Source organism: Corapipo altera, unplaced genomic scaffold (assembly GCF_003945725.1).
Source record: "Corapipo altera isolate COAL_440 unplaced genomic scaffold, ASM394572v1 45, whole genome shotgun sequence".
Taxonomy (NCBI): Eukaryota; Metazoa; Chordata; class Aves; order Passeriformes; family Pipridae; genus Corapipo; species Corapipo altera.
Window position 1 is genome coordinate 15,861,014 of NW_020884877.1, and position 12,476 is coordinate 15,873,489.

Genomic DNA, 12,476 nt, shown 5'->3' on the forward strand with positions numbered 1-12,476 from the left:
CTCATTTGTTAATGTTTAAACTTTGATTATTAGCAGTAGTACTTTTAGTCCATAATATATCACATGGATACTGAGACCGCAATTATACTATATATCAGATAAACCATTAAGAAAACATTTTATCAGAAATGTATCACTATTTTTAAAATACAAAAAATACATTATTGAAAGTTTTATTTTAGTATGAGTTACTGTACTTGGAGTTTAGTTACAGTCTCCTAGATAATAACACTATTTTTAAAATGTTCTTCATGGATATCTGTCAAAGTGCTTTATAAAGTATACATGACTGGTACAGCTGTTGAGTGATAAATAAAAACTGCACCTAGATGGTCTTGTGCAAAACACTAAATGACCCTTCTCAAAACTGACAAAAAAAAGAAGGAAGAGCCTTGTGTGCCACCTGGGGCAAGAACAGTCTCATCTGGTAGACTCTTTCACCTTTCACTTTTCCTCCTTTCTTCCTTCTATTGGCCCTTAGTTCAATAAAACCAGAATCTGGTCATAAATGTTTTTCCAGTGACATTTCCTTTTGAGAAACCTTACGGATGTGTGCATGTGAAGAAGATGGGGAAAGAAATATGTTTAAAACAGCAATGTAAGGATACAAATACCATTTCTGGTGTCTATAAGCAACAGTTAGATTTAGATATTGGAGAATAAATGCTACAGTCATGTTGGGTTAATTCTGGACATGATAACAGATCATTCTTTAGAAATTTGCACTGAACTTGCAAGAAGTATTACTGTAACAGTCTAGAATTTGCAAGGAAAATACCATTATTGTTAACTAGTATTTTTCTACATAAAAGAAAGAAGAAACAAAAGTCAGGAGGAAATCATAAAAGCTTAAATAAATTGGGGGCACAAGTTTGAGAAGTTAGCTGGTACAGAAAAGCCCAGAACTCAGCTAAGAGGCTTAGATTTTTTTCATGAAACGAATGCAACATTGTCTGAATTGAGCATCCTGAACAAAAGAGGGTACAATTTAATATCACTTGCCCATATCTTACTACATAAACCTACATGATATTTGGATGAGAAGGTCATCTAGCTGAAAATCTATTGGGTTTTTACTAAAAAGCACAGCTTCTGCAAAATAGCATTGTATAATGCATAACCAAAATGCATAACCAAAACAAAAATCTCTTTTTTCTCTCTCATTACACACACTGTTCTAAAGGCTGTGTCAGAAGGTTCAAGTGCTGTCAAGTAAGTATAGAAGAAGGGAGAGGAAAGCAGTGGTGGAACCTTAGAAAAACCTGCTTCAGGATTGTCGAACACAACTGGTTTGAGACTTTCATTGTCTTTATGATTCTCCTCAGCAGTGGAGCTCTGGTAAGTAAAATATAAACAGAATGTCTCAATGTTATCAGAAAACTCCTTAAAAGTTGGGTCTTCATTGTTCTAACTTTACACAGTTCTATGTCTTCAAATGACAGGACTAAATTTTAGTCAGACCTTTGAAAAAATGGCTAAAAAGTCTCTTCTCAACAATATGTAGAAAAAAAGAATGGGTGTAAATGATTAGAGAAAGCCTAAGTTCATTGCTGAAGGTGACCATGCTATACCTGAGGCAGAGAGACAAACCACATGTGAAGAAGAGAACATTTTTAACTTTGTTATTAGAATTTCCTCTCTTGTTTCAGTGGTGTTTACTGGTGTAACTCAGGGAAAAGAACTGTCACTGTTGAAGAGTTTGGAACTAAACTGTAATGGCATAAACTGTTCACCATAGCTTGCAAGAGCCAGGGCTTGCTTATGCAGTCTTATGAATGTTATGTGCTAGAACAGAAAGATCAAGACTGTGTATTTTTAATGATTCCTTTCTAAGACTAAGAATATATTACTTAGACTTGCAATTTAGCTTCTACTGACTCATGTAGACTAGAGGGACATCTGTAAGAACATGAATTTGCTTTAACAAATATGTAAGAAAAAGAAGCCAACCATAATATCAGTCTGTAACAATAAATGAAACAAAACATACCAATAATATGTGATTTCAAAAATAAAAATAATGAAAAGGAATAAAGAAATTGGAGATGGATTGTGATATATAGGTGAGCCTGGATATATACTGAGGTAATGTTTCTTAGGCGAACTACTTGCTCTGAGATAATGTAGAGTATATCCAGCATCTACCCTGATAGATGCAATTACCCTTTGTCAAGTTACTGAACTTCCTACATAATAAAAATATTGTGTTGCAAAATTGTATTATAAACTCTTTAGACCATTCCCAACACTTTAAAATACTGTTGATGGTTAGCAGCTTATGATTATACCTACCCTAGTTCCAGTTATATCTCTAAGAATTATTCTGCTTTTGTTTGGTCTAATATCAAGGCATCCATCAAAAAAACAACTCTTACTCAACACCACGTGACACCTTCCCTGTCATTTAAAGCCATCTGAATAACAAAAAATTCGCGTCTACACTACTGAATTTTGATTCATTGTAACCAAGTGTAGAAAATCTTCACTGACAAGAATTTAAATGAGAGAAAAGTACTAGAAAGATCTGGTAAAGGTGAATTTCTGTCACTATATTTAGAGGAAGTTTCAGACAAGATCCCATGGTTTTGGCACCTCATGCTTGTGAACATAAGGTGTGTCATCCACAAAACCCTTTTGTGAAACGGGTTTGCAGACCATGGATTAACCCAAGTCTCTGGAGATGTGAGATCCAGCTCTCCTTTCAAATTATTTTGTGATAGTGAAAAAGTTTCTTTGGATCTGCCAGAACTATATCCCAATGTTCACCCCAAGGCTGTGCTCCAGACAAATCTCACTGTCACCACAGCCAGGAAATCTGGCAGACACAGAGAGACTGCAAACTGCCTCCAAACCCCTACCCCAGGGGCGCTTGGGGAGCCAACATACTTCCAGCTGCCAGGAGCACTGCTGGCTCAGCCTTTGGCACACTCCCACCTATACAAAGGAAATTATATCTGTCTACTTCCCAGTTCTGTGAGATAAAGTTTTTAGTGAACCCATATGAGTGTCAGGTACCCCTGACTTCTGCCTGATCTAAGCATCCAGAATTACTGGATTAAAGTTGTTAGCTTTATGATTGATATACAAACACTAATCATTTGAACTGACAGATGTAAAGTGATTCAGAAGCAGGCTGAGTAAAAATAAATGTTAGTACCAATAAATATCCAAATCTTTCCAAGCTGACATATCATTCCAATTCTTTCAATCTGATGAAATCAGTCATTCTGCATAAGAAATAATAGTGTAACTGAAATTTGAAAGAAATTAAAGGAAAAATATTTTAGAGACAGAAAAAACTTATGAAAATCAGAAGCTATTTGTTTTTTCAAATGCCTAAAAATGAGAACACAAAAAGTATAAATAACATTGACCAGAGCTCAGAAATTTTATGTATCTCATAAAATGTGAACAAACAGTGAAGCAGGTATTTGATTTAAATAATTTCTTTTAAGAAAGGAAGAAGTTATTCTGTGATTTATAACTTAAAATTTTCAAACAGCAACAGGACATAAAAACAAAAGGTCAATGACTTGTCATTTTCCTGAAAATTTTAATAACTATGGCCCTGGATTTTGAAATTGGGTCTACCTACATACAAACCAAATGATCTGAGTAGAATTCAGTTCAGGCACAACACTTTGCAGAATCAATGCTATTTTTCAGTACAGAAAATGATCTGAGAGAATAATTCACCATCAGCAATAAATAAATAAATAAATAAAAATCTGTGCCCAGTGGAGTGGTTGCTGTGTAATATCTGCTTCTTTCTCCTGTGAGCTGGAAATATAGTTCCATAGGAGGAAACAGGTATATATGGAGGTTAGCAGAAAAAGAAGCATTGGATAGAAGTGACAAATCCATGCATTTTCTTGAAGATTGTTTCCTTTTTTTTGTTGCCTTTTTTTGGTTTGCTTTGTTGCAACCAGTAACAAAAAATAACATAACTTTGAATGTTTATACTCACAGGCTTTTGAAGACATATATATTGAACAACGTAAAACTATCAAGACCATGCTGGAATATGCTGACAAGGTCTTCACTTACATCTTCATACTGGAAATGCTGCTGAAGTGGGTGGCCTACGGCTACCAAACATACTTTACTAATGCCTGGTGCTGGCTGGACTTTCTGATTGTTGATGTATGTAGTGTATTTGTATGTAGTGTATTTCCTAGGCGATACTTTTATATTTATCTGATTATTTTTAAATTTACTCTCTTTGCAACCATAATATCTATTAGTGCCAACTAGTTTACTTTTCACTTTAAAAAGTAAGGTAGCTAGAAAAGCCATACTTCTGTCTTTCACTTTATACTTGCAGCACTGCCTTGCTATACCACAGAGTTAGGAAAGACTGGAAGTTCTCCTGCTAGCAGAAGGACCTCACTTGGTAGCCCCACAAGCAGTTAAAGGGTTTATCCCAGCACTGCTGTTGAAAGAGGCCATGCTGTCCTCCATTCTGGCCTGGTCTGCTCATTCCACCTTCAGACCCACCATCCCTCCTGCTGTGGTCTAAGTTGAATGCAGCATTTAGATGGATGTCTGGTCCACCAGATATCCTACACACATAATACTATCCTAAGTATACCCTTTTGAGAAAACCTCCAATGCTCAGGAATGCAAGTACTATGTTTTACATAGTTAAAAACCCACAGCCAGTCACTATATTTTTAAGACAGTAATTTCTGGCAAAACATACACAAAACCCAAATATTGAACAAGCTTGGTTTTAAAATTAAGATTATTTTTGTCCCAGTTTAAATGAACTAGAAACAGACACGGAATAGGTAAAAAGGGAATTTTATAAGCATTTATTTTGCCAATGAATTGCCAAAAGTTTCTGATTGTGTTCCCAGCATACATGGGCTAATCAGAGCAATTAGTTTTCTTCAGCTTTGTTTTGTGATGGGTGCCTACAACCTTTTTGATATGTGTACATTATGGTTTAAGTATATCTAGGATTCAACCCCACATATAGAGCTACAGGTAGCTATGTTCATACAAAGAAAGACCCACTCTTGGGTTCTCTAGTATTGAAATTCTTCTCAAAATGGCACCTACAACAAAAAAGCTTGAAGAAGCATGCAAGCAGAAGCAGCTGTTCCTTTTCTAAACTAATTTTTTCTAATATTTGACCTTATTTAAATCATAATATTGCAAACGGCCATCTTGTGAATGTGAAAATTTGAATACATATTGTGAAGGTGTAGTATGTATTCAAGTGTCTCAATAAGCTCGTGATCAAATCTTGGATTTACACATTTTTTACAAAGATATTTTCTTTAATTTTGCTTCAGATCACAGCAGCTTGAAAGTTTTTAGTAGTATGAGGAATACGCTGGAGAAAGAAATTCAGATTTTGTCAGAACCCAGATTTGTGGGTTGCTAGAGCTTAGGATTGACAAGTACAGAAAAGCTAAAGATTTCACATATAATGCTTGGTTTGAAATATGGTTCATAAAAAGCACTGTCGTAGAGTTCTCTTTACCTGATATATTTTTTCTTATAATGAAAGAGTACATGAGAATATTATGCTATTTTTGGCCCAATAAGTAGTTAAGGAATTAGAACAGCATAATGCAGGAACATTTAGGGGAAATGGGAAACAAACAGAAGGTAATATTTTGGACAGGAGCCATAGCAAATGCGGACAATGTGGTATTTTGCACTGAGGTAACATAGGGACATGGAATATTTAAAGGCTTGTCGAATTCTGCCACCTATGGAACTGTTCTTGTAAGTCTTAGAAACAACATAATCCAGGTCAATGTTAAGCTTGTAAAGCACATAAATTCAGCAGTAGGGCAAAAGGATTAATCAGTGTAACTGATTATAGAAAAATGAATCCTTTCTACCAATTTCCAGAGGAGCAATATTGCTCTGTGACCCACCTGTTAGTTCAACCCAATCTTCAATCACTTTCCTTTCAGTTGTGGGCAACCAAATGGACATTATCAACCATAATTATTGATCCCAACAGAACTGTAAAAAAAAAGAAAATGGAAGAGCAATACCTAAATTGGTAAAAAGGAGAGATTAATTTAATTTGCTTTTTGTTGTTTTAAATGCTCACAAATCACTAGCAAAATATGAAATTCAGAAGTATTAATGTTTCCAGATATTAGTTATCTTATGCTATTTTTTTATTTACCTCTTCTTCTTTCATATTACTTTTTTCTTCTTTTTTTTTTCCTTTTGAAAGACTCCCTATTCCTGAAGAAAGTGGTCCAAAGTTAGAATCTTCTAAAGAAGTGTATATCTCACATCTATGGTACGTAAAGTAGTATGTACAATATAATAATTTTTACTTTCCTGTTTTCATATAGGTCTCTTTGGTTAGCTTAACAGCAAATGCATTGGGTTACTCTGAACTTGGTGCCATTAAGTCCCTTAGGACACTAAGAGCTTTGAGACCTCTAAGAGCTTTGTCACGATTTGAAGGCATGAGGGTAAGACAACATGAAAGAATCTGAAACTATGCATGCATAGAAGGAGTACATGCATGCAGAATCAGGAATGAAAAGTCCATGCAGAAAGGCTGCACTATCTTTTTATCGCATATCTTTTACTAACAGATAAGCAAAAAGCTTCATCAATTCACCTAAATCCATATGCAGTGTCACATAGAAGTTACATTCATTAAGAGGTTACTTTACTTTCTAGCCAATCTCAGGAGTTTTTCATAAAAGTCTTTGAAATTACCAACTATGAACTCATTTAACAGACTCTAAATAATGAAAAAAAGTAACAAAACTATATTAATTTTTTACTTATAAACATATTACAATATTGATACAGGAATCTAATTTAGCATCCGTTGAAGATATTGTCTGTTAAAATTTGAATTTTTTAAATTTTTTTTTATATTTGATAAATCCCCTTTAGTCTAACCCCGCTGAATTTTACTAGATGGTATTACAGATATATTCATACCCACTAGTAGTTTAAATCTATTTCTGAGTTTGGCTGACTTAAAAAAACAAATCAAGTTATTTGATTGCTCTATGAAATTATTCTCTTTATAAGGTAAATGCTTTTTTTTATTTTAACTAATCTCTATTCAATATTCAATACAATGTATATAAGGTCATTTCTTACTACTCTGAGTAATTTAGAGGCCCTGCTTACTATTCATCTCACTTAAGAAGGCATTTTAACTTATTTTTCCATTTGTTTATACCTTCTGTTCCTTAAAGCCACTGAATACAAACTAACTCTATATGCATGTCAATGAAATATGTTTTAAGAAAATGCTTTTTCCTGCTTCTTGGAAACATAAGAGGAAACAATGCAATAATGAATTTCTAGTCAATTATAAACCAGTGGAATAGGTTGGAATATACTGTCTTCAGAAAGAAATCTAAACTTCAAATTCTTTTCCTTGAATTGTATTCAGTAGACTACTTATCTCTACTTCAGAATGCAGCAGAAAATATATCACTAACCAATGATTACTAGATTAATAAATTTCAACTTCATACAGCAAATTGACTTCTAACAGTTTTCTCCTTATTTGACACTCATGAATTCAGCAGGGTAAGAGCTGGTCAAGTGTTACAGAATTTACCACTATTTGATTTAGCCATTTTCTTTGTCTGTCTTTGTACATACTGTTCATGAACATTCAGAAAAATGTATGTGGTTTTGTGCAGAGAAATGTCATGAAACTGCTGTCAGGTTTACTTTTTTAATAACGTTCTGGTCAGCTGCAGGAGGACTGGGAGACCAGTATAGACATTACATAGGAAGAAAAAAAAAAAGCAGCTCTAAAAATTATATTGGAAAAAAAGGTCATTTCTAGAAAGAAAATATCAAAATTGATTGCCAAATGTTTTATTCAATTTTTCTGTATTCTTATGTGATTGCCTTAGTAAAGTTTCCTCTTAAAAATTTAAGATATTCATGCTCAAAGAAAAGTACCTGTTATTAGAAATCTATTTACTGCTTTCCCTTATGTCTCACTGAATAACTATGAAATTATGCCAGAAGCCCAACCATATGATAGAATTTCAGCTACAGAACATGAATAATTCATGAGCAATTTACTGTGCAGGAATCACAGACAAGCTTGGAAAAGCAAAAAGGTTTCAGCTCTGTCCTCCAATATTAATGACAGTCAATGAAGTGCCTGATTCCAGTCACTTAGCAAATTTGACTGGCCAATTACATAGGCCTTATATTTACTATTAGTTACATGAACTTCTGAAAATGTTTTTTTCCAAAGTACTTGAGAAGTATTCATCACAGCTCACTGACAGTTGTTGGCATACCTTATGAATGACTCACGAACAGTAAAAAGATTCAAATAATAAATAATTGACCAGCTCATGGTTAGACTATAATCAGATTGCAGTCTTCTCAGAAACTGAGTTCATTGCATAAGAATTCATAAAAAGATTTTTTTCTGCCTGCAGAAAGTAAAAATAAATCATCCCTTTTTGTTTTCTTATATTGCTCATACCTATGCTGAACTGTGATAAAACAAGCTGACTTTTTATTCAGCATGTATTTAAATTTTAATGTTTACTCCATGTTCAGAACTGTGCAAATTTTGCCTTGAAAATATTAAATATCTTAAGTATTCCACATAAATCCGTGTATATAAAAAGATCTGCATTATTTTGTAAAACAATCTGCCAAGTTCTCAACTACTTTAAATCAATCAATGTTTTTCTTATATAAGTTTACCCTTCTAGGGAATTGGAAGAACACAGCATTTTACACAGTCAGTAAATACTGATGACTATTCTGTTATCCCAAAATATGAAATATAATTCATATTTTAAGTTACATTCTTAGAAGTCTACAGCTATACTCTGTAGTTACAACTTTATAATTTTATAAATTTTATAATTATGCTTAAACTTAATTTTATAATTATGCTTCATAAATGGGATAAATTCTCTTTCCAAAGTGAATATAAGCTATATGAATCTTTTGCACCAAAAAAGGGTACAAGTAATCCATAGCCTGTGCTTGCCTTAAGCACAGAAGTGAATTTTGTCCATATTAAAGTCATTTAGTATATCTCTAGTATACTGAAGTCTAAAATATTTTAATACTTTCTATAGTGAATTTCAAAACAAACTCCATCCAGATGCTGGAAGGCAAAGTAAAGAATTGTTTTAATTTAATTTAAATTTCTGTCATAGGGTTTATATTCTCATCTCAATTAGTGTATGTATTAAGCAGAAGTAGCTGCAAACTGAGATTTGAATATACCCATCGCTTTTTGTTTAGCTTCCTAGTACTTGCAATATAATGCTTTTGCGCTAGTCCTGAATTGGTATGCTACCTGTAAATGTAGAATACTGAGTATACATTGCTTTGCTGAGTTAGAGAATTAAGTGACAATAAAGCATGCATTTATGTCTAATTTCACAAAATAAAGCATGTCATGCCGTGCTTGATTTATTTATTAGAGAAATAGTAGAAGGCAGCAAACAATCTGAAATCCACTTGCACTTTCAGTTTTGCATGCCTTATGCATATTTCTGGCTGATGGCTTTAAACATTTACTGTATTTCAAATTTCCAGTCCGATTTCATAACTTGTAAAACTAAATTAAAGTATTTGATGTCTTAAATAGCCTGTAAAATTCAATGGCTATTCCTTAGATTTCCTTATAAGGAAAGTTATAATGAGTCATTTTCAAGAGTACTCAAACTTTCATTAGTAGAAAAGAAACATTTCTCATATAGTTGAGTTATAAAACATATCATCAAGTGTCTGTCATTACAGATTCACAACTAATAACAGGCTATATATTTCTATTTCGTATAGGATAACCTTTCAGCTTGGATGGGGTGGACCCCTGGTTCCTCCCCTTATCTGTATTATGGGTACAGTATTTCCCCTTTTCTACCCTTAATGAGTACAGTCTGACTAATCACATTGTATATTTTAGGGCTAGAAGGAGAGACAATCATATTTGAGAATCCCAGTACCAGCAAAATAATACAATATTCACCCTACACTCCTTCTAAATCACTTTAAATCTTTGGAAATAATGCTTTGAAATTTTTTATGTTATAGAAACAACATGAAAACTTTTGAGAATATCAGTATTGTTACTTAGAGTTTCTTCTTTTTGCAGGAGAAGGTACCTAAGCTATTTTTAATATTTTTAGTTGCTTTTTTAACTGAGATAAAAATTAGCTTTCTGTAAAAATTTGAATCTGGCTTTTATATTGTTTCGGAAAGATCCACGCTTTACCCTGTTACTCAATTTATAGCTATATATATTAAAAAATATCCTGTAGAAAGTTTTGCACATTACTCTTAATACATTAAGCCCACACCAAAACACTGTGATCTGAACAGTCACAACTATAGATATTTATATAATTGCAGTATACATTTTTGCATAATTTTATACCCCCTATATGTTACATTAAGTAAATCACTCCAAGTGTATACAGACAACATGAAACAACATATAACATATATAATCCTTTCTTGGAATCTGAAGTTAGTATCCTTTGGCCTGTGTTGGAAACTAGTTTCTATGATTTTGATAAAATGCCAGTAACAGTATTATCTTCCTTAGGGTTTAGAAACGTCCTGCAGGGGACATGTTTGTGACGTAAATATTCTGCATTCATTATAATAACTAGAAAAATCCACTTCTTAGAACTACAGCCCTTGCAAGCACCAGCTGAAGAGGGTATCATTAGTGCAGGAGTTTTTATAGCTTCAGTGTAAATGATATATCAACATAAACTGTGTTCAGTGTAAATTTATCATCCTGTCTCACAGTTAAGGATTATGTATTCACTCTCAAGAAAGTGTATTTGCTATTTTCTGCAAGTTTCTCTTAAAAAGACAGGAATATATTTTGTTGATCTAAAGATGTTGACCTTTCAAGGATTTTTTGAGGACTGTGATCTTAGTCATTACCTTTGAGTCTTAAGGAGTCTATGAGACGTGTTATGTCTCCTGAAAGACAAAACTTTACAAACTTTGGTGTCAGAAGACTCTGTGTATAGATGTTCATAAATCATGCAGAAAATATCCTAGGTTTTTTTAATTATAATTCTACAATTAGAAGAGGACTATTGAAGTATATTATATAATTGAAACTGATATGATTTTTTTCCAGATTTGCATTTGTTGTATCTTAAAGAAAATCCTTACTTTTAGAATCAAAATTTAATGAAATTTGAATGGGATACATAATATGGTTTGCATTTTAATTGGGAATGTTACAGGGCATGTAAAGGTCAATAACATTTCATTAATGCAACAGGAATGGCAAAAAGTTGGGGTGTTTTCACTGTATTCTGTGAAATACAAAGATACTGTTCCCACATCAAGTAATTCAGCTCTGTTTTCATGCTCATGTTTCTTTACGATATTTACCAGGTCTTCTCAGACAAAGGGAGTCATGTGATCTATTGCTTGGCAGATAATTATTGTACTTTATCATACAGTATGTTAAATTATGTCTTCTGTGTTTTCTTCAGAAGTACTTTGTAGTACACTTGATTTCTGGTGAAAAACAGAATCAGGCTGCTCCAGAACCTCCAGTCTTTTATTAAATCCAAAAACATAGCTTGCTTTTAATAGACTGTTATGTGAATAACAAGTGCTTGTGTTTCTACTTTAACCAAGTTGTATTTTCTTATAAAAACTTCAACAGAACTGCAGAATTATCTAGTTGAAACTATCTGCTAACAGCGGTAGCATTCCAAAATATGAACCCACCACCCAATAGCATGAAATTTCTTCAGCACAAAGTGTTATAAAAATAATTTGTGCATTGAATGTTTGAGGAAGTATTTTGCTTTCTTTGAAGATAAAATTCACAGCATTCTTCAGTCAGGTGCATTTGTACAGTCCCAAGTACAAAATACAGTAATTGGCTTGTTAAGGGAGTGATTTTCTTTTTTGCTGAGATTTTTTATCTCTTACTTCATCTTTATTTGTTCATTACTGTTCAGATTAAGATTTACTTGTAACTCCTTGTCAGGTCTCTTTGGTTCTTTCCACATGCCTGCCTTTGCATACTCTCAGTTAAATACAACTTTTTCTTTACAATCACTGCTTTAAATTGTAGTTTTCAAATAATCTTCCCTGAGTATTCCCATGTAGTTTTCAAATAATCTTCCCTATGTATTCCCAATGTAATCTTTATTTTACTAAAAAATGAAGACCTGGTCATAAATAATTTTTTTCAATTGATTCATACGAGATGCTTCTCATGCCAGTTCTAACACTTACAAAATGCATTCATTATTTATTTCAGGATATTATCTTTTGTGCATTTTTTTAAAATTAATTTAAAGAATAGTATAGTCCCACTATCATAATTTACTTCTACAAACTTTCAACTTACTAATTTTTAGTGATCGTGACTTAAGGCCAAACATTAATTTGCTAGAATAAGATTCTAGTTTTATTTTTCAATTTTCTTATAACTTTTCTAAACATTTTTCCAAATGTTATTTAATTCTGGCCTTACATAATCATAT

The 12,476-nt window shown here is 32.9% G+C and overlaps 1 protein-coding gene across 10 annotated transcripts in view; it reads left to right on the top strand.

Moving 5' to 3' along the window:
- The window catches only part of SCN1A (sodium voltage-gated channel alpha subunit 1), a 187,403-nt gene that overhangs the window by 157,205 nt on the left and 17,722 nt on the right, over positions 1-12,476 (top strand). For all 10 annotated transcript variants that reach the window (XM_027636668.1, XM_027636667.1, XM_027636674.1 and 7 more), the window contains 3 exons: positions 1,184-1,338; positions 3,970-4,143; positions 6,330-6,452. In XM_027636668.1, coding sequence (XP_027492469.1) covers positions 1,184-1,338; positions 3,970-4,143; positions 6,330-6,452 — 452 coding nt within the window. The remainder of the gene's footprint in view (positions 1-1,183; positions 1,339-3,969; positions 4,144-6,329; positions 6,453-12,476) is intronic.